The sequence below is a fragment of the Aptenodytes patagonicus genome, chromosome W (assembly GCF_965638725.1).
Source record: "Aptenodytes patagonicus chromosome W, bAptPat1.pri.cur, whole genome shotgun sequence".
NCBI lineage: Eukaryota > Metazoa > Chordata > Aves > Sphenisciformes > Spheniscidae > Aptenodytes > Aptenodytes patagonicus.
The window spans coordinates 44,112,091-44,135,295 of record NC_134981.1 but is presented as its reverse complement, the minus strand read 5'-3'; the positions used below and the strand labels follow the sequence as shown (position 1 = coordinate 44,135,295).

Here is a 23,205-nt window from a genome sequence, read left to right as displayed (position 1 = left end):
TGTGGTTTGCAACTTAGCAGCAGACCCTGTGTGTGAGCCTGGTTACTGATACAAAATAGTAAAGAATATATATATATTTTATATATATATGCAGATATATATATATAAAAACAGAGGTCTGATTACAGCAACATTTGTTATTCTGTGATAAAATCTGAAATTTATAAAAATGAAATGACTGGTTTTTACCTGCCATTAAGGCATTTCAAATTAACACCATGGAACTGATGTCTGTAATAAAGCACTTCCTCATGTGATCCAGTCACATGACAATGTACATTTCCAAACTCATCATTCTCTAAAAAGAGAAAGAAGAATGTTTTAGTATAGGGTGTCCTTTTTTCCTAATGTTCACAGATACACCGTGAAATGAAATCTGCACAGTATTCTCAGTCCCAACTGGAAAAGACAGCAAGTCATGTCCTCTTCCCCCCCTTGTCAAGCTAACAAATAACTATACTAACAATGCTAACAAATAACGTGTCAGGATTTATCTTCTGAGTTCTGAAACTCTACCATGCATCAGGTCTTTCAGAGCTAGAGACCTTTTTCATTCAAATAATTCAAGCTGAGTCTTATAATGGTGACTTGTTTTCAGAATCAACTTTCAGAAAGGCAGCAACAACCATGGAACTTTATAGTGCTATCTATCTAATACATTAAACACTCTGAGACTTAACATGGAAGTGATGAAAGAGACCCTACTGTTAAGGGTGTTTTGTGCTTTTCACTTAAAATGGGATGATTATTATAAAGAAGAGTCTCTTTCCTGTTGGAAGTTGAAGAGTAATTCCAATTGAAAACCTAGAAAATAACTGAGAGGCAAATGCATGGGATTTGTATGTAACTTAAAAATAATGTAAACTCTCTAGAAAACCCTTCCGGAAATAAAATCAGCAAACCAGAAAGATTTGCAGATTAGATAAAAGCATACGTTTACCTGGTAGTAGATCGATCTAACTGAATGTGAAGTTTAAACTACTTTTAAAAATCATTTGGATCTTAATTATATTTCATAACCACTTGTTTTATCTTAATAATAACAATACCTAAAATATAGCCTATAGAAAATCTCAGAAGACAGACTGTTTGTTCCCTCTTACAAAATGTCATCTTAAAGAGAATAAAACTACAATTAACCTAAAGTCCAGCCAACCTCTTTCCCCGCCTTAAAAACTGTGTCTTGCAAGGAAATATATACCTTCAGGCTATAAAATCTATGATTTCCTTTCTCCTCTCTGTATTAAGATGCATAATTCAAGATTTACTGGATATTTACCTTCTTTGTGCAGGAAACATACCAGAGGCAGATGCCTGAGCAGCCACCTGCTGAGTGGCAACAAGGGCAGCAGAGGTCAGTCCTGAAGGAAAGAAGAAAGAAAAGAATGTGGATGTACTTCTGGTTTTAATGAAATTTTGTGTTCAGAGAGATGGTAGGAAGAATCTCTAATGCAAACAAATAAAAAACCCCTACCATCAGAAAATGGCTTTTAATACTACACAAACAGCACGTTTCAGACAACAGTATTAAGACAGTCTGCCCAGCATGACCAATATGCCTTCATATAGTATACTGACTTCTCCTTGATACAATACAATAATTTACAAGATAGGTATAATAATTTACAAGAATATACAGCATTCCAACTTACTGTATTCCTTTCCAAGTATTGCACCGCATGATGCTTAAATGGTTTGTATAAATTTCTGAATAGGAAGCTCAGTAGAAATAATAAGTACCAGGAAACAACAAGAATCAAAAGTCACAGTGAATTACAGAAACGACATGCTAGCTGCTCAGAATGCAATACTTTGGTGAAAACTTATATTTTCTACAGTTTTCCTACTGAACAAGCATAATGCATCCCATAAGTCATGTGGAATCACTGAATCAAACTGAGAAATTTCAAGATTTTACACAGGAAAAATAACCATGAAGGGACTGAGTGAGCATAATGAATTTATGTCATTTTAGCTACCAACTGTGATAGCACGTACTTTGCTGTATGGGAGCAAATCTTCTTTTAATTCATCTAGAAACCAGGGTTAGAGAAAAACAGTCAAAGACTGGTATAAAACCTAGGGAGAATGAATCATGTCTTACTGTGCTGCTTTTTCCCTGACTGCAACTTTGTGCACTGCATTTGCCAAAATACAAAGAATTCTCTTTTAGATGCTCCAACTGTAATGAACTCAAACCCCTGTGACTGCAATGCCTTGTACATAAAATATGTTCAGCATAAAAAGCTTTTGTCTTTGCCACACTTCTTTCATTGCTTACACAACCCTAATTATATAAAAAGGGGGTTGTTTGGTTTGGTTTTTTGCCACCTTTCAGGCAGCTAATGTCAGTTTGCAGTAGGATTCAAAACATTCACATGAACAACAGTCTAACTGGTAAATCTTTAATAATGCTCTGACAACCAGTTTTGGAAACAAAACTTGGTATTTCTCAGGCCTGAAGATATTTATTTGATGTTAGTCCTTGCTGTGAATTTTCAAGCCTTCTTCCTAAATATAAAGCACTCGTGATTTACTATTCAAAACGCTTCATGTACATATGACTTGCAATGTCAAGGTAACAACTTCACAAGGCAAGCTAATCCCACCATTGGAAACCTTCTGCTCACCTTGAAATGGGTCATATTGACCAGGTATAAGTGGGTAACCCATTCCAACATGTGTGTGATGGTGTGTATGGAGATGCCTCTGGCTAAAAGGAGAATGACGGTCTTGTTCCCTCTCTGCTTCCCGTTCATGCTCAGCTGCGGATTTTTCCACAGGCTGACAATATAAAGGTGAAAGAAAACTGGTGTGAGAATTTTAAAAGGGAGGAAATCACAAAAAAAATCCACTTACTAATATTACTAATATTACCCTGCAATGACCTTTCAAATTCAAATAATGAAGCTGATTTCTTCTGATGAAGAAATGTCTCTACTGGAGATTTGCACTTGATCTTAGCCTAAAGCTGGGGTATCTGGTTAATGGAAGATTTTCAAGGCACAGAGATTTTGAGGTGACACACTGCAGCATGAAGCCATCATGCTGACTACTAGTTTTGGGTTCTCTTAAGCCTGGCTGACTTGCAAATGACTGAACAACCTGAGCTGTTAAGAGCTGATGTAAATTAGTTCTCAGCCTTTTTAATACACTCTGGGGATCAAACCTGCCTGAGCAGCAAGAAAAAAAATTCCTTTAAAAAGAGAATCAGGTCAGTGACTTGCTCACAATTAAAACTAGAACCAACCTATCTGAAAGTAGATGTATTGGATTTGCGTGGCAAGGTTTTGGCGGGGGGGGGGGCTGCAGGGGTGGCTTCTGTGAGAAGATGCCAGAAACTGCCCCCATGTCCAATAGAGCCAGTGCCAGCCGGTTCTAAGACGGACCCACCACTGGCCAAGGCTGAGCCAATTAGCGACGGTGGTTGCGCCTTTGTGATAACATATTTAAGAAGGGGAAAAAAAACCTGTGCAACAGCAACTGCAGCCGGAAAGAGGAGTGAGAATATGTGAGAGAAACAACTATGCAGACACCAAGGTCAGGGAAGAAGGAGGGGGAGGAGGTGATCCAGGCGTTGGAGCTGAGATTACCCTGCAGCCTGTGGTGAAGACCATGATAAGGCAGGTTGTCCCCCTGCAGCCCATGGAGGTTAATGGTGGAGCAGATATCCACCTGCAGCCCATGGAGGACCCCATGCCAGAGCATGTGGATGCCCAAAGAAGGCTGTGACCCCGTGGGAAGCCCACACAGGAGCAGGCTCCTGGCAGGACCTGTGGACCCGTGGGAGATGATACACACTGGAGCAGTCTGTTCCTGAAGGACTGCACGCCGTGGAAGGGACTCATGCTGGAGCAGTTTGTGAAGAACTGCAGCCTATGGGAAGGACTCATGTTGGAGAAGTTGGTGGAGGACTGTCTCCCGTGGGAGGGACCCCACACTGGAGCAGGGGAAGAGTGTGAGGAGTCCTCCCCCTGAGGAGGAAGGAGCAGCAGAGACAACGTGTGATGAACTGACCACAACCCCCATTCCCTGTCCACCCGCGCTGCTCGGGGGGCGGGGAGGTAAAGAATTTGGGAGTAAAGTTAAGCCCGGGAAGAAGGGAGGGGTGGGGGGAAGGTGTTTTAAGATTTGTTTTTATTTTCTCATTACCCTACTCTGATTTGATTGGCAAAAAATTAAGTTAATTTCCCCACGTCGTGTCTGTTTTGCCCATGACAGTAATTGCTGAGTGATCTCCCTGTCCTTATGTCAATGACCAGTTGGAGTGCGTGGAGCTCTGCCTGGGGATGGATGAGGAGCTGACCAAGAACTTGTGGGTCAGGATCAAAGGGAAGGCAGGGACAGGTGACATTACGGTGGGGGTCTGCTACAGGCCACCTGACCAGGAAGACCGAGCGGATGAGGCCCTCTATAGACAGATAGGAGCAGCCTCACGCTCACAAGCCCTGGTCCTCATGGGGAACTTCAACCACCCCGACATCTGTTGGAGGGACAACACGGCAGGGCATAAGCAATCCAGGAGGTTCCTGGAATGCGTCGATGATAACTTCCTTCTCCAAGTGGTGGAGGAGCCAAGGAGGAGAGGTGCTACGCTGGACCTTGTTCTCACCAACAAGGAGGGGCTGGTGGGGAATGTGAAGCTCAAGGGCAGCCTGGGCTGCAGTGACCACGAAATGGTGGAGTTCAAGATCCTTAGGGCACCGAGCAGGGCGCACAGCAAGCTCACTGCCCTGGACTTCAGGAGAGCAGACTTTGGTCTCTGCAGGGATCTGCTTGGTAGAGTGCCATGGGACAAAGCCCTGGAGGGAAGAGGGGCCCAAGAAAGCTGGGTAATATTCAAGGATCACCTCCTCCAAGCTCAGGAGCGATGCATCCCAACAAAGAGGAAGTCAGGCAAAAACGCCAGGAGGCCTGCGTGGATGAACAAGGAGCTCCTGGACAAACTCAAACACAAAAAGGAAGCCTACAGAGGGTGGAAGCAAGGACAGGTAGCCTACGAGGAATACAGAGAAATTGTCCGAGCAGCCAGGGATCAGGTTAGGAAAGCTAAAGCCCTGACAGAATTAAATCTGGCCAGGGACGTCAAGGGCAACAAGAAAAGATTCTATAGGTACGTCGGGGGTAAAAGGAAGGCGAGGGAAAATGTGGGCCCTCTCTGGAACGAAACGGGAGACCTGGTTACCCGGGACACGGAGAAGGCGGAGGTACTCAATGACTTTTTTGCCTCGGTCTTCACCGGCAAGTGCTCGAGCCTCACCGCCCAAGCCGCAGAAGGCAAAGGCGGGGCCTGGGAGAATGAAGAGCCACCCACTGTGGGAGAACATCAGGTTCGAGACCATCTAAGGCACCTGAAGGGTGCACAAGTCCATGGGACCCGATGAGATCCATGTGCGGGTCCTGAAGGAACTGGCGGATGAAGTTGCTAAGCCACTATCCATCGTATTTGTGAAGTCGTGGCAGTCCGGTGAAGTTCCCACTGACTGGAAAAGGGGAAACATAACCCCCATTTTTAAGAAGGGAAAAAAGGAAGACCCGGGGAGCTACAGGCCAGTCAGTCTCACCTCTGTGCCTGGGAAGACCATGGAACAGATCCTCCTGGAAGCTATGCTAAGGCACATGGAGGACAGGGAGGTGATTCGAGACAGCCAGCATGGCTTCACCAAGGGCAAGTCCTGCCTGACTAACCTAGTGGCCTTCTATGATGGAGTGACTACGTCAGTGGACACGGGAAGGGCTACAGATGTCGTCTATCTGGACCTCTGTAAGGCCTTTGACACGGTCCCCCACAACATCCTTCTCTCTAAACTGGAGAGGTATGGATTTGATGGGTGGACTGTCCGGTGGGTGAGGAATTGGTTAGATGGTCGCATCCAGAGGGTAGTGGTCAACGGCTCAATGTCCAGATGGAGATCAGTGACGAGTGGTGTCCCGCAGGGGTCCGTATTGGGACCGGTACTGTTTAATATCTTCATCATCATTGCCATAGACAGTGGGATCGAGTGCACCCTCAGCAAGTTTGCAGGTGACACCAAGCTGAGTGGTGCAGTCGACACGCCAGAGGGACGGGATGCCATCCAGAGGGACCTGGACAAGCTGGAGAAGTGGGCCCGTGTGAACCTCATGAGGTTTAACAAGGCCAAGTGCAAGGTCCTGCCCCTGGGTCGGGGCAACCCCCGGTATCAATACAGGCTGGGAGATGAAGGGATTGAGAGCAGCCCTGCCGAGAAGGACTTGGGGGTACTGGTGGATGAGAAGCTGGACATGAGCCAGCAATGTGCGCTTGCAGCCCAGGAGGCCAACTGTATCCTGGGCTGCATGAAAAGAAGCGTGGCCAGCAGGTCGAGGGAGGTGATTCTGCCCCTCTACTCTGCTCTGGTGAGACCCCACCTGGAGTACTGCGTCCAGCTCTGGAGCCCTCAGCATAAGAAAGACATGGACCTGTTGGAGTGGGTCCAGAAGAGGGCCACGAAAATGATCAGGGGGATGGAACCCCTCTCCTATGAAGAAAGGCTGAGGGAGTTGGGTTTGTTCAGCCTAGAGAAGAGAAGGCTCCAGGGAGACCTTATTGCAGCCTATCAGTACTTAAAGGGGGCTTATAAAGAAGATGGGGGCAAACTCTTTAGCAGGGCCTGTTGCGACAGGACAAGGGGGAATGGCTTTAAACTAAAGGGGGGTAGATTTAGACTAGATATAAGGAAGAAATTTTTTACGCTGAGGGTGGTGAAACACTGGCACAGGTTGCCCAGAGAACTTGTGGATGCCCCATCCCTGGAAACATTCCAGGTTAGGTTGGACGGGGCTCTGAGCAACCTGACCTAGTTGAAGATGTCCCTGCCCATGGCAGGGGGGTTGGACTAGATGACCTTTAGAGGTCCCTTCCAACCCAAACTATTCTATGATTCTATGATCTTGACTCATGAGCCTTTCGTTATATTTTCTCTCCCCTGTCCAGCTGAGGAAGGGAGTGATAGTGTGGCTTTGGTGGGCACCTGGTGTCCAGCCAGGGTCAACCCACCACAGTAGAACCATAGTGTTTGCTCCAACATGGAAATTTCAGAAATTTCCATGGTAATCTTCAGAAACAAATGCTTTTCAGAAACAGAGGCAATCTGCTTTTCAGAAGATATGGATGGCTTCATGGCAAATATACTCAGGGGATATTACCAAAATCCACAGCCCAAGTTTTTATTTCATTATCTGTTTACAAACAGGAACTTCCTGTTTAAGTGTAATAAACTCTGCACCAATGGTTATTTCTGAATATAGGTTTCTATATGAGTCCATTCATTTAAGTTAAGAAGACTGAGCACAGAACTCGGTTTTATGTGTCACTTCCACTTTATGCCAAGAATGCATCCTGACTTGAAATTACTTTTATTTTAAGCAGCAGTATAAAGAAGCATCATGCATTCATCGCTTGATGCCAGACTGTGTGTGCTTCTTAAAATCGTGTTCTCTACCCCTTCCCAAATGTACCGCTCTTCAGTAACAACAGATGAAGCCTTACAACAGGGGACTTGCTGCGATATTGGTTGGCATGCTGCTGGAGCAAATCCAGTGCTTTGGACTCAGTGGTTGATTTCACATTGATCCGTGGACTGGTATTGACTTTCTCTGCCTCTTCTCTCCCTGACATCTTCCCATAAACAGGATAATGAAATCCTGGAATGCGATAGGTCCCTGCAGGTAAACAATAAATGCCACATCAAGTTACTGTTTTTACAGTTTGGTTATGTCAAGGTAGGAGGAGGGGATGCCAGGACAGAGGGCAACATCAAAAAAGGATCATGTGATTATCAAATTGTATCTATTTTTTTCACCTAATTTGCTCTGGTGAATGAAGGCTATAGAGGGCTGAGCTCATAGCCATTTCAGACATTTATGGGTTCTCTTTAAGTGAAAGGAATAATAGTTATAATGGTTGTGACAGTGTTTAGAATATTTTTCTAGGCAATAAACCGTCAGTCTAACAGCAATAGCAGACTGTCAAGGGTTGAGGAAACTGTAGCTGGGAACTCTGACAGTTCATAAAAGGAACATCCTGTATTGAGTTTCATCTACAGAACATTTCCTAGCATAAGCACAAGCAAAACAAAGCTGCTAACAGAAATATTAAAATGCAGGCTTTGCTGCACTTTGAGCGTGTAAATCTTTACTAGTGTGCAAGGCAAGTTTCAGAATACATACCAGGATAGCTGTGCATTAGGACAGGAGACACTGCACGATAGGCTGGATGGTTGGGATCGTACATCTGTGGATAAAGATAAGCATGCAAGTACTGGATATATGCCTGATGCTGACTCATTGGTGAAGAAACTGCCACTCTAGCACCTCGAGAGTCCTTCCAATTTACAGGAGTCTTTCGATCATCATTTTTTATCTTGCTCTCATCCACTGATTGAGAATCAGAACGCTTGACCTCTTTAGGCTCCTCTTTAATGCTTGCTAATGAAACAGGAAGCTTAGGCAGGGAACTTTCCTTGTTAGGTGTTTTTCTAGGGCTGTCTTCTTTTAACTTTTTCTCACGATCAAGTTCCGATTTTTGCTGATCAAGGTATTTGGGCTGATAGACATAATGATGCCATGTTCGTGAATCTGGGTCCTAATATGGAGCAGAAAAATTTTTTTTTCTCAACTTCAATGTTGAAATAAGATTATTATTGATATTTCCAGTATTTCAGTTAATGTATTTTTAATAGCTGTTTTAATAACATATCTGCATTACATAGTGGAGAGGTTTGCTTGCTACACAGTGCCTTGAGCTCCAAGTCAAACCAATATTCCCATGAAAGAGTAAGAGACTATTATCAATACTTAATTCAATTGCTTCATCTTATATCCTCCTTCATGCCTTTAACTAGCTTAATCATGAAATACATATGCATTGTATCAAAGTTGAGACCATACTATACATAAAACATTTTAATTAAAACCTACAGAGAGATTTTCCCACTAGAGAGCAAAAAATATCTGTCAACCACAAAATTAAAGATGCCTAAGGATATGTCAGAGCACTTAGATTACCTGGAACAATGAACCTGAAAAGCTGATCTAGCTGGAAAGATGCTTATGCTGCCTCTGATATTACAAACACTCATGAATCAGTGGAAGTCAGACATTTAGGCAGACTCCTTCAGCTGACAGTCACTCTTATTTTAAGTTTGTAAAATTACACACACATAAGTATTTACAGGATCAGGACCACAAGGTTTAAAGAACATGTACAGGATATCACAAATACATTTTTGCATAATATATTATTTAGAGGTGTTTATAAGTATGTTCTAGAAGTAAGTAGATGAGTTCTTTGCAAGACTACATCAAATCAGTACTGAACAATAACAGGAAACTTTTAAATACAAGATATGCAAGAGCTAACTGTAAACATTGTGTCTAACATAAACATTCACGGCACATGCAACAGAAACATAAGCACAGAACTAGATGCTTGGATGGTCTGCTTCAAATACTCATTTGAATCAGCAGAAAACTTCTCCTTCTTATGCCCATACCATCCCATTTCCTTTAAAGCTCCCTAAATCCTATTCACCTGACCCCACTGTATCTTGAAAGACAGCCCATTAGGGTGAAGTCTGGGATGTACCATACACCAGAACGTGAAAGCATTCAACACTGAGGCTCTGGTTCAGAGCATAGAGACAGTAACATTGCCTCGAATGAAGGAAATCTGACATCTAGTAAGGTCAGCATGAGCCACTAGATGAAATTTTGGTTTTATTGAAGTCAATGGCAAAACTATCACCAACTTCAATGGAGAGATGATTTCATCCATTGTATAGGTGTGCCAGCTGGGGTTAAACCACGACAATAGGTCTGTAGGGGTTTGGGGTTGGTTGAGGAGGGAAAGGGAACTCAGTTATTTCAAAAAGGTCACCTTGAGTTAAGATAAAGAGCTGAGCTTCAAGCCAATTCTTCAAAGAATCAGCTCACCCATCTTTAGTAAATGCCAACTGTCATTTAACACACAGAAAAAAGAAACACTCCAAACTGTGTTTCAAATCTACTTTGTCCTCTCACAACGAAAGCTGCTTATTTTGCTTGAAATTTCTCATTTCTGAACTTAGCAAATTGCTTGGAATTTACATCTAAAAGAGGAATCTAATTATATTTTATTCTTGCATGTAATTTAAAATAGTCTATTCATATTTTAAGCCTGGATTCTGTCACCACCTTGCTAGTTTATTTTCTTTTCAAACAGCTCAACTGAAAGGCCTATTGGTCTATTCACAGACTACAATACTATCTAGCATGAAAAAAGCATCGCGGAGATTGGTTGGCTGCAAAGGTAAAAGAACAGCAAAATCAGAGACAAAATCTCACATGATTTAATTATAAGTCAAGACACATTTGTTCTATTTCCTGTGATCTCACCTGTTTAAATCTTGTGGTCGGATCTACTCCTGTTTGCTTCATGGAGTCCATAACAGATTTCATCTCCACAGCCTCCTTTATGAGCTGGTGGTTTTCCATTTGTTTGGCTTTGAAACTGTCAGACTGAAGCTGCTGCTGGTGATTGGAAAGGATCTGTGATTTGCTCATCTCCTCGCCTTTGTTAGGGACTAATGACCCTATTTTAGTGTTATTTTTGCTTGACTCTGGAGTTGAAGGGGCCTTTGAAATAGTAGCAGATGGGTTATTTTTCTGCTTATTATCACCGTTGTCAATTTCCTTCAAGGGGGGTTCATTTTTCCCTTCACAGTCTCTCCCAGTTTGTGTCATTTTCTGTTCTGCTAGTCTCTGCTCCTCATAGTATTTTTCATACTGCTGTCTGTAAGCAGGGTTAGAGGCCATTAAGGACTTTTGGTCCATATAGAGTCCATAAGCATATTGTCCATAAAAAAGTGACTGGGCAAGTGCAGGGTGTCTTTGCGTTATTACTGACTGATGTTGTGGCTGCAAATTAGTGGAATTGGTTTCACTTTTCTTGGAATCTGACAGTTCTGTCTTCTCTTTCTTTTCAGCCTCTTCCTCAGCCTCTTTTTTGATCTTCAGTCCCTGTGGGGTACTGCTGTTCCCAGCTGCTGGGGCACTGACCCGTCCAGAGTGCATGTAACTTGGAGAATAATAAGATCCGTAGCCATGGTAATAGGGAGAATGGGACTCTTTTCCTTGAGCCAGTTGTGTTGTGGTTGAAGAATGTTCTTCTACAACACTGTCCTTATTAGATATAATATCCGAAGGAGAGCTGGCCTTTGAATTCATGCCCTCTGATCTGCTGTCAGAGCCACCGTCATCAACTGCATCAGAAATATCCGAGTAAGCAGGGCTGTTGGTTTTAGTGGCTGCAGTATCTGCACCACTTTGTGTCAACACATGCAGTGGGGCAACTGATGATTGTCCATTCACCAAAGTGCTGCATTCCATCCTGGAGGCACTTCCTATAGAAGGGCTGGGTGCATTGTCCGTGAACGTGTAAACCTTATCAGCTTCAGCCTTAATACTTGCCATCCTGCTCTCTTGAGGCTCTGGCAGTCCATCAGTTAACACTTCATTTTTATTGAGATGGTCCTTTAAAAAATGTCCAGATAAATCTTTCCCAGACCCTTTTGAATCCTCTAGCTTTCCCAGCTTAGAATCCATCTTAGGGCTTCCAGTCTCTTTGCTTTCTTTGTCTTTTAGCTTTCTCTTCTCCTTTTTCTTTCTGTCTTTGAGTGATGAGAGAGCTGGGTTTACAGTGCTTGGCTCCCCCATAATTGTGGGCTTTGGTTGAATAGGTTTTAGCGGAGGGCTCTTTGGTGTAGCCTGAACAACAGTAGTTGTTAGAGAGGGCAGTCCCGGCATTGTCCCTGTAGTGGTGGTTGTAAAGGCTGCAGTAGGTATAGCTATTAATTGGGGAGGAGTCGGTGCTGGTGCTGGGGCAATGGGCCTGGCCATTTTGAGTTTGGAAAGGTTTTTTTGCACTTTGCAATGATTAGCTCTTTTGCCTTTGTCTTTATCGCCCAAAATTTTCTTGTCTATCAACCCTTCAGCCTCCAATTTGGGCATTTCAGTTTGCAAATTGCCATCTGCTACCAAACAATTGTCCAGTGTGGATGCAATATTAGAAATTACTGGAAGGATGGTCAATTCACTGTTCAGACCCTTCTTTTTGCCAGAATTCTTGCCAGTTTTGGAACTGATAACTGAACTGGGACCATTGCTGGTCAGCTCCCTTTTTCCTTTGGGGGTCCATGGGGTAGTGATGGAGGAAGGAGACATTGGTGCTTTTAGTGGATCAAAGCTTGACAAATTTATGCTTGGCTCACTGCATTCAAGTGCCCCATTACTCAATGCTTCCTCACAGTCTGAAATTTTGTCTTCACTGTCAGGCTCAAACTCCAGTTTGTTTTCTGGATCTAAATGTGCATGAGCCTGGTGGTATCGGAGTCCATTAATGTGCTTGTACTTTTTGTTGCAGTTGGGGTGAGGACAATCAATCAGCACTGGAGAAGAGCAACCTTGGTCCAAAAAAGTAGCCTCAAGTTTCCCCTGTGGGGTGGTGGGAGTGCTTCTAGAGTTAGTACAAGCACGTTTTCCACCTTTATTGTCCTCTGAACTGGAGTTCAATTCTATCTCTACTGGAGGCTTATTTTTCCTCTTGTTTGTGGATGAGGGGCTGGCTATGACATCATCTACAGCACAGTTTGGTGGTGTCCTGCACCCACTTGCGTTAAGGCTGCCCCTCCTTCCCTTCCCATTAGCACCACCTCGATTCTTATTCTGAAGTCCTCTAGACTCTGTAAAACTCGCATCATTTCCAGGTACAGCTGCAGTGGACCTTGCCCGCTTTCCTCTGCCCCGGCCTCCTCGCATTTCCAGGTGACTTGTTGGTGATTCACAAAACCTATATAAACAAGAGCAGATGTCATCAGCAGGAGCCATGAACTGAATAAATACCAAAACAACACCGCTTACCATAACATAAACGTCAGCCATGTTAAAGGAAGGTTGTCCTTCTTCCAAATGAGAACATTGCAGTCTCAAAGGGAATGTCATTAAAAAAAGACAAAAATGGAAAAGAAACATCTAACTAGAACAACAAAGAGAAAAAGTTTCCAAACTTGTAAAAATGTATTTTTAAATTAATACCCCTTTGAATTAATTCCCCACATATTTCCCCTTCCCACTCAAATAAAAACTTTCACCCTAATGTCCCTACATTTCAGTGTGGAACAGAGAATTATTCATTCACTGGTGCATGTTTTCAATTATACCCAGTTGTTTTTTACTAATCTCTGTAGAGTCTCTTGAAAGAGATTGGGGAGTGAAAATACAGTAGAGAAAAAACAGACCCAGAATGATTGCCTACCTGGGAGGGGCCCAATCATGCTTTGTGCAGTCCAGCAGTGTTCCCACATAAGTCTTGTTCCTCCACGTAACATTTACTACTAGGACACCTGCCAGTAGGAGAAAAACAATTGCAACAGTGAGAAAAAGAACTGGGGTAGGTTTTTTGTCTTGTTCTTTTTTTTTCATTTGTTTTTCTTCCCCACAGAGTGAGAACTTTATTCTCACTTCTTTTCAAAAGTTGTGGTCTAGATTATTCCTCTTTTCTGGTTTCAGTGACCTCAAGTTAAAACCTACATGAAAGAGAGCAAACAAGAAAGAACAAGAGTGCATGTGTAAATGTGTGTCGGTGTAAGAGAATGTGTGCCTGTGTGACTAAGAGTGTGTGTAATCAAGATACAGCTGACAAAAGGAAACGGTATTTCATAGATTCATAGAATCATAGAATAGTTTGGGTTGGAAGGGACCTTTAAAGGTCATCTAGTCCAACCTCCCTGCCGTGGTGTCCTGGTTTCGGCAGGGATAGAGTTAATTTCTTTTCTAGTAGCTGGTACAGTGTTTTGGATTTAGGATGAGAACAAAGTTGATAACGCACCCATGTTTTAGTTGTTGCTAGGTAATGCTTACACTAGCCAAGGACTTTTCAGCTTCCCATGCTCTACCAACTGAGAAGGCTGGAGGTGCCCAAGAAGCTGGGAGGGGGCACAGCCAAACTGGCCAAAGGGACATTCCATACCATGTGACGTCATGCTCAGTACATAAACTGGGGAAAGCTGGCCGGGGGGGCCGCTGCTCGGGGACTGGCTGGGCATCGGTCGGCGGGTGGTGAGCAATTGCACTGTGCATCACTTGCTTTGTGTATTATTATTATTATTATCATATTATTATTATCATTTTATTTCAATTATTAAACTGTTTTATCTCAACCCACGAGTTTTTCTAACTTGTGCTCTTCCAATTCTCTCCCCCATCCCACCGGGTAGGGGGGAGTGAGCGAGCGGCTGCGTGGTGCTTAGTTGCCGACTGAAATTAAACCACGACAGTCCTTTTTGGTGCCCAACGTGGGGCTCGAAGGGTTTGAGATAATAACAGATTAACCGGAGTGTATTAAGGAACTTATATCTGTTAGTAGTTGTGGGTCACAATGTTGGTTTCTCTGTTCTCGATATTGATTTGTATAATCTGCATCGCGCTCTTTTTCCTGCTGTACATGTTAAAGATTGGTGTTGGGTTTTGCAGTTTGCTGTGGTCTGCAGTGAATAGTAATGTCTCGCTTGTGAGGTTTGTTTTTAGAACATTGACCTTGACGTTTCTGTGGTATGTAAACTTCGCAATGAAGCCGTTACTGTACCACGGAGACCATTTCGTGGAGACAACTAGCAATTGCAGTAACTTTTCTGAGAGTTTTTTTACGTAGGAAATACAGAATGGCAGTGTCACTACCTTCTTCTATGATGTTTCCTCCTTCATTACAGTAACTTTCCAGTATTTTGAACATCCTTGGGCAGTTAAGATACTTCTATTGGTACTTCTTGGGAATATTGTTTCGGTTTTGTCTAAAGTTGGTAAGCAATTTAAGAATATCATCCAGAGATCTGCCCCAAGGCTGCATAGTCATGAGTGGCAGGGTGTGTGGGACAAGATGGGCAAGTACCTAGGCCAATGGGCACCCCCAGTGTTTTGGAACTTCACCCCTGAGCAAGTGCAGAATCCTGAAAAGTTAGTAGAATATTTGGACAAAGTATGCTGTCACCCTGGCAACTCCAGAGAGATGCAGATCATTGCAACGTGCTGGGGCCTGGCCCATGCCTACCGAGCCCTGTTCAACACCATTCAGTACCCTCAAAGGGAAGAGAAGGTCTCTGGCTCTGACAGTACAACGACACGCACTGCGGCCACTCAGACCCGGGCAACGCGCCCTGCGGCCACTCCGACCCCAGCGACAGGCCGTGCAGCCACTCAGACCCCGGCGACAGGCCCTGCAGCCACTCCGACCCCAGCAACATGCACTGCAGCTACTCAGGTGCCGGCAACAGGCCCTGCGGCCACTCAAACCCGGGCAACACGCACTACGGCCACTCCAACCCCGGCGACATGCACTGCAGCCACTCAGACCCCGGCGACATGCACTGCGGCCACTCAGACTCCAGTGACATGCACTTGCACAGCGGCCACTCCAACCCTGGCGACATGCACTGCGGCCACTCAGACCCCGGCGACATGCACTGCGGCCACTCCAACCCCGGCGACATGCACTGCGGCCACTCAGACCCCAGCGACATGCACCGCGGCCACTCAGACCCCGGCAACAGGCCCTGCGGCCACTCAGACTCCGGTGACATGCACTGCAGCCACTCCAATCCCGGCGACAGGCCCTGTGGCCACTCCAACCCCGGTAATATGCACTGTGGCCACTCCAACCCCGGCAACAGGCCCTGCGGCTACTCGGACTCCGGTGACATGCACTTGCACTGCGGCCACTCCAACCCCGGCGACATGCACTGCGACCACTCCAACCCCGGCAACAGGCCCTGTGGCTGAACCAAAGAACCAGCCTGTGCCAGTATCAGTCGCCCCTGTACACAAGAAGAAATTTTGGAAGCGGAAGTCGGCTCGTTTAGTAAGGGAGGAAGAAGCTTCTTCTAAAAGGGAACTGGAGGAAGAACTGTACGACTACCCTGGAGAAGGGCCATCACGAGAACGGGAGGAGGAGAGCCGGCCGCTGACCGGGGAGGAGGAAGAGGAAGAACTCATAAACGAGGCAGTGACCACCCGATCTCTATCCCTGAGTGAGCTGCGAGATATACGAAAAGATTTCAGCCGTCGTCCAGGTGAGCATATTGTCACCTGGCTGCTCCGATGCTGGGAGAATGGGGCCAGTAGCCTGGAATTAGAGGGTAGGGAAGCCAAGCAGCTGGGATCCCTTTCTAGGGAAGGGGGCATTGATAAAGCAATTGGAAAAGGGACACGTATCCTCAGCCTTTGGAGGCGACTCTTGTCAAGCGTGAAGGAAAGGTATCCCTTTAAGGAAGATGTCATATGTCGCCCAAGCAAGTGGGCCACCATGGAGAAGGGTATCCAGTTTCTGAGAGAATTAGCTGTGCTGGAGGTGATTTATGGTGACCTGAGCAATGAACAACTATCCAAAGATCCAGACGAAGTCAAGTGCACACGACCCATGTGGCGGAAGTTTATAAGGAGCTCACCATCGTCATACGCCAATTCATTGGCAGTGATGACCTGGAAAGATGGAGAGGAACAAACAGTGGATGAATTGGCTAGTCAACTCCGGCAATACAAGGAAAGTCTTTCTTCCTCCATCGTCTCGGCTGTGGAGAAACTGTCCGAAAAACTGTCCCGGGAGATCCAGCAACTCAGAGAGGATAGGTCCTACTCCTCACCTGTACGGACCAGTATCTCGGCTATTAGAAGTAAGCGTTCTTTTGCTCAAGAGAGAGAATATAAAGGGTACACACCACGGGGCACCCTATGGTTTTACCTGCGTGACCACGGAGAGGACATGAGGAAGTGGGATGGGAAACCTACCTCAGCCCTAGGGGCACGGGTACGCGAATTGCAAGGGAAAACAATCACAGAAAGAGGTTCTTCCAGGAAAATGGCTTCTCCAGTTTCCAGCGGGCAGTTCCCCAGACAGGGTAGAAGGGCTGATCTGACTCCTGATCTTAATGAAGAAACTTCTGACTCGTACGTACAAGAAATGAGAAATGAGTACTGTGATGAGGATTAGAGGGGCCCTGCCTCCAGCCAGGGGGAGGAAAGGGACAACCGGGTTTACTGGACTGTGTGGATTCGGTGGCCTGGCACGTCAGACCCACAGGAGTATAAGGCTCTGGTAGACACCGGTGCACAGTGTACCCTAATGCCATCAAGCTATATAGGGGCAGAACCCATCTGTATTTCTGGGGTGACGGGGGGATCCCAACAGCTAACTGTATTGGAAGCCGAAGTGAGTTTAACTGGGAACGGGTGGCAGAAGCACCCCATTGTGACTGGCCCAGATGCTCCATGCATCCTTGGCATAGACTACCTCAGGAGAGGGTATTTCAAGGACCCAAAAGGGTACCGGTGGGCTTTTGGTATAGCTGCCTTGGAGATGGAGGAAATTAAACAGATGTCCACCTTGCCTGGTCTCTCGGAGGACCCCTCTGTTGTGGGGTTGCTGAAGGTCGAAGACCAACAAGTGCCAATCGCTACCACCACAGTGCACCTGCGGCAATATCGCACCAACCGAGACTCCCTGATTCCCATTCATGAGCTGATTCGTCGACTGGAGAGCCAAGGAGTGATCAGCAAGACTCGCTCACCCTTTAACAGCCCCATATGGCCAGTGCGGAAGTCTAATGGAGAGTGGAGACTGACAGTAGACTATCGTGGCCTAAATGAAGTCACGCCACCACTGAGTGCTGCTGTGCCAGACATGCTAGAACTTCAGTACGAACTGGAGTCAAAGGCAGCCAAGTGGTATGCCACAGTTGATATTGCTAATGCGTTTTTCTCAATCCCTTTGGCAGCAGAGTGCAGGCCAACGTTTGCTTTCACTTGGAGGGGCGTTCAGTACACCTGGAACCGACTGCCCCAGGGGTGGAAACACAGCCCCACCATTTGCCATGGACTGATCCAGACTGCACTAGAACAGGGTGGAGCTCCAGAACACCTGCAATACATTGATGATATCATCGTGTGGGGCAACACAGCAGGAGAAGTTTTTGAAAAAGGGAAGGAAATAGTCCAAATCCTGCTGAAGGCCGGTTTTGCCATAAAGCAAAGTAAGGTCAAGGGACCTGCACAGGAGATCCAATTTTTAGGAATAAAATGGCAAGATGGACGTCGTCAGATCCCAATGGATGTGATCAACAAAATAACAGCCATGTCTCCACCAACTAGCAAAAAGGAAACACAAGCTTTCTTAGGCGTCGTGGGTTTTTGGAGAATGCACATTCCAAATTACAGTCTGATTGTAAACCCTCTCTATCAAGTGACCCGGAAGAAGAACGATTTCAAATGGGGCCCTGAGCAACGACAAGCTTTTGAACAAATTAAACGGGAGATAGTTCACGCAGTAGCCCTGGGGCCAGTCCGGGCAGGGCAAGATGTAAAAAATGTGCTCTACACCGCAGCCGGGGAGAATGGCCCTACCTGGAGCCTCTGGCAGAAAGCACCAGGGGAGACTCGAGGTCAACCCCTAGGGTTTTGGAGTCGGGGATACAGAGGATCCGAGGCCCGCTATACTCCAACTGAAAAAGAGATATTAACAGCATATGAAGGGGTTCGAGCTGCTTCAGAAGTGATCGGCACTGAAGCACAGCTCCTCCTGGCACCCCGACTGCCGGTGCTAGGCTGAATGTTCAGAGGGAGGGTCCCCTGTACACATCATGCAACTGATGCTACGTGAAGTAAGTGGGTCGCACTGATCACACAACGGGCTCGAATAGGAATCCCCAGTCGCCCAGGAATCCTGGAAGTGATCATGGATTGGCCAGAGGGCAAAGATTTTGGAATATCGCCAGAGGAGGAGGTGACGCGTGCTGAGGAGGCCCTACTGTATAATAAACTACCAGAAAATGAGAAGCCATATGCCCTGTTCACCGATAGGTCCTGTCGTCTTGTGGGAAAACATCGGAGGTGGAAAGCTGCTGTATGGAGTCCTATGCGACAAGTTGTAGAAACTGCTGAAGGAGAAGGTGAATCGAGCCAATTTGCAGAAGTCAAGGCCATCCAGCTGGCTTTAGACATTGCTGACCGAGAAAAGTGGCCAGTGCTCTGTCTCTATACTGACTCCTGGATGGTGGCAAATGCCCTGTGGGGGTGGTTGCAGCAATGGAAGCAGAGCAACTGGCAGCGCAGAGGCAAACCCATCTGGGCTGCCGCATTGTGGCAAGATATTGCTGCCCGGGTGGAGAACCTGGTTGTAAAAGTCCGTCACGTAGATGCTCACGTACCCAAGAGTCGGGCCACTGAAGAACATCAAAATAACCAGCAGGTGGATCAGGCTGCTAAGATTGAAGTGGCTCAGGTGGATCTGGACTGGCAACATAAGGGTGAATTATTTCTAGCTCGGTGGGCCCATGACACCTCAGGCCACCAAGGAAGAGATGCAACATACAGATGGGCTCGTGATCGAGGGGTGGACTTGACCATGGACACTATAGCCCAGGTTATCCATGAATGCGAAACATGCGCTGCAATCAAGCAAGCCAAGCGGTTAAAGCCTTTTTGGTATGGAGGACGATGGTTGAAATATAAATATGGGGAGGCCTGGCAGATCGATTATATCACACTCCCACAAACCCGCCAAGGCAAGCGCCACGTGCTTACAATGGTGGAGGCAACCACCGGATGGCTGGAAACATATCCCGTGCCCCATGCCACCGCCCGGAACACTATCCTGGGCCTTGAAAAGCAAGTCCTATGGCGACATGGCACCCCAGAAAGAATTGAGTCAGACAACGGGACTCATTTCCGAAACAACCTCATAGACACCTGGGCCAAAGAGCACGGCATTGAGTGGGTGTATCACATCCCCTGTCATGCACTAGCCTCTGGGAAAATTGAACGATACAATGGACTGTTAAAGACTGCACTGAGAGCAATGGGTGGCGGGACGTTCAAACATTGGGATACGCATTTAGCAAAGGCCCCCTGGTTAGTCAACACGAGGGGATCTGCCAATCAAGCTGGCCCTGCCCAGTCAGAACTTTTACGTACTGTAGATGGGAATAAAGTCCCTGTAGTGCACATAAAAAATATGCCGGGGAAGACAGTCTGGGTTATTCCTGCCTCGGGCAGAGGCAGACCCATCCATGGAATTGCTTTTGCTCAGGGACCTGGGTGCACTTGGTGGATAATGCGGAAGGATGGGGAAGTTCGATGTGTACCTCAAGGGGACTGGATTTTGGGTGAGAATAGCCAATGATCTGAATTATGTGATGTTAAGTACTAATTATAGTTATAATAGTTATACTAATAATACACAGATATACTAACCATACTAATAATATTATATGCCATACTAATGTTATTACAATAAGAATCACCCAGACTAATGAAGAATAACTTCAGTGAAACCAAGCAAAGCACAGTGATGATGGAACCAGAACTGACTTCAACATGAAACAATCCAACACCACATACCATCTCCATTTTTCTTGCCCTGGAAGATTATTATGACAGATGGAGCCTGAAGTCATGGACTAAATGAACTCACCGAACATTTTAGAGGGATGGCCCACAGACTAAGGGAATGATATCTGTGTGTGTGTGTGTGTGTATATATATATATATATAAAAAGGCGTGGTGATTAATGAAAATGTACTCGAAAATATGAGACTTGAGCATGACGCAGATGGTATAGAATAAGGGGTGGATATTGTCCTGGTTTCGGCAGGGATAGAGTTAATTTCTTTTCTAGTAGCTGGTACAGTGTTTTGGATTTAGGATGAGAACAAAGTTGATAACGCACCCATGTTTTAGTTGTTGCTAGGTAATGCTTACACTAGCCAAGGACTTTTTAGTGTTCCATGCTCTACCGACTGAGAAGGCTGGAGGTGCTCAAGAAGCTGGGAGGGGGCACAGCCAAACTGGCCAAAGGGACATTCCATACCATGTGACGTCATGCTCAGTACATAAACTGGGGAAAGCTGGCCGGGGGGGCCGCTGCTCGGGGACTGGCTGGGCATCGGTCGGCGGGTGGTGAGCAATTGTACTGTGCATCACTTGCTTTGTCTATTATTATTATTATCATATCATTACTATTATCATTTTATTTCAATTATTAAACTTTTTATCTCAACCCACGAGTTTTTTCTAACTTGTGCTCTTCCAATTCTCTCCCCCATCCCACCGGGGGAGGGGGGAGTGAGCGAGCGGCTGCGTGGTACTTAGTTGCCGACTGAAATTAAACCACGACACTTGAAAATTCTTAATAGCAGATATGAAAATTATTTCCCATATCATTTTAAGTTGCCATTATGATAAGACTACTGTAGAATTTCATACATTTCATACAACACGGTCTAAGGGATAAAAGATAAACTACTCTTTCAGTCAGGATCAAAACCAGACTTTGGATACATAAAAGGATTAAGCTAAAAATTGATACATAGGTAATCATAATCAAGTTTATTTTTATGATCTATGCAAATTTAGTAGCCTAGAAAAATATATTTTAGTCAAATAAAAACAAACACCTGAAAAAGCTATTGGGGGGAAGCAACGTTTTTCTCATCTTTTGCTCTGTAGTGCTTCATGTGTGGTGTCAATGACCTTTCTGACTGCTTAAAATGCTTTAGCATGTCAGCTATATTTACAGCACTGGAATATATTTGTGTTTCCAGAAGGTTACTCTGTTTTTGCCTCAGACACAATAGGTTGAATCACTGTGTTCCAAAGCCTCTGACATAGCAAAAATGTATAATTAAAATTGCTTGAAATGAAACATGAAAGAAACAACAGCCCCCCATTTTTAGAGTAATAAAATTAAACACAGGAATATCTGCACAGACACTTCCCATTTGTCTGCAGTGAAAGTGTTTTGTTGCTTCTGGCCCTGCAGGGCTCCCCAGGCTGCCCAGCCCGGCCCGCCATTGGGACATGCCCACCAGCAACTCCAATCCCTGATAGGCCGTGCCAGGTTCTGCGGCACTCGCCACAGCCAGCCGCAGCCATCCATTGGTGGGTTGGGGGTGGTGTGATGCAACACCCCAGCCGGGGCTGGGGAAGTGGGGAGGGATGATGGTAGGAAGGAGGATGTATATGCAGAAACTGTTTTATCAGGCAGGAATAATCTTAACGATGTCTAATGCTTCCTGCCCCTGTAAATCAAAACTGGGTTTGTTTGCATTAACTAGGCTTGCCAACGTGATGAAATGTTACTGTCTGAATTCAACTGCATTGTGTTCATACATCAAGGCCCGCATCGCTGAACTGTTTGATAGCACTCGGGCCCACTCCAAACGGCAGGAACTGCATTTGCTCATAGGAAAACAGGATTAAGATGATCTAAGAACAAGCCATTAATCACTAGTTTTCTGCAGTGTGGCTATGGGAGGACAACATCTGACAAACAGCACCCACACTGGTTCCTTCAACCATCCTCTATTATTTCTTGGGGTCTTATTCAAGGACAGTCCACAACAAAATTTGTGCGGTGTTACATTGTGATTGATAAGCAAATACAAGTAAATGGAGGTAGTCTGATCTTCAAGAAGACAGCAGGGAGATCATGCCCTTCAGGAAATCACATGCCTCTAAAAAGGTTAAAGCAATGCTCTTTTGCTTGAGAGCCTTACAGCTGCATACTGAATTGCCTCTGTAACCATCCTGTTTCTAAGCACGTGTCTGAGACAGGAACAAAAGTTTCCAGAGCTTCTCTTCTATCAGTCCCTGTGTGGATTGCTCTCATGTAGGGAAGTATACATTCAGAGAATATCTGCCACTAAAGCCGAAGGAGAATGGAGCATTTTGGCTCTGGTACAGGAAATGATGTATCATTTTTCTCAAGTGCTGAAATCATGTCATGTTTTGTAACCTCTAAACCTACTTAAACATATGGGCAAAAAATTAAAATGATGAAAAGAAAATGCCAGTAGAACCACATAGGAAATATTTGTGAGTGGAAATTTGGTTCCTCTAAACCAGCAGCTCTGAACTAAATGACCACCTGCCACTTGTGTACTGGAGAGATGCATTACAATGGTTTCTCTGGTAACCTTGATGCTTTCATCTCACTTTAATAGCTTGTCAGCTGTGATTCCATAAAGCTGAGAGTCAAAATCATGGGTATTTTCCATCTCTAAATTCTATTATGTCATACATTCCATCTCCCTGCAGCAGCAGAATTTCTCCCTCCAGTCCATTTACCAGGGTTTGTCCAATTTTCTTCTAAACATACAAAG

General features: G+C 45.3%; 1 protein-coding gene across 1 annotated transcript in view; it reads right to left on the bottom strand.

Annotated features, from left to right (window-relative positions):
• Positions 1 to 1,275: 1,275 nt before the first annotated feature.
• The window catches only part of LOC143171898 (zinc finger protein 608-like), a 135,694-nt gene continuing 113,764 nt past the window's right edge, over positions 1,276 to 23,205 (bottom strand). The window contains exons 3-8 of the mRNA XM_076361066.1: positions 13,313 to 13,400; positions 10,396 to 12,847; positions 8,191 to 8,605; positions 7,511 to 7,683; positions 2,631 to 2,784; positions 1,276 to 1,361 (exon numbers count right to left, since the gene is read on the bottom strand). Of these exons, the coding sequence (XP_076217181.1) occupies positions 1,276 to 1,361; positions 2,631 to 2,784; positions 7,511 to 7,683; positions 8,191 to 8,605; positions 10,396 to 12,847; positions 13,313 to 13,400 (3,368 nt within the window). The remainder of the gene's footprint in view (positions 1,362 to 2,630; positions 2,785 to 7,510; positions 7,684 to 8,190; positions 8,606 to 10,395; positions 12,848 to 13,312; positions 13,401 to 23,205) is intronic.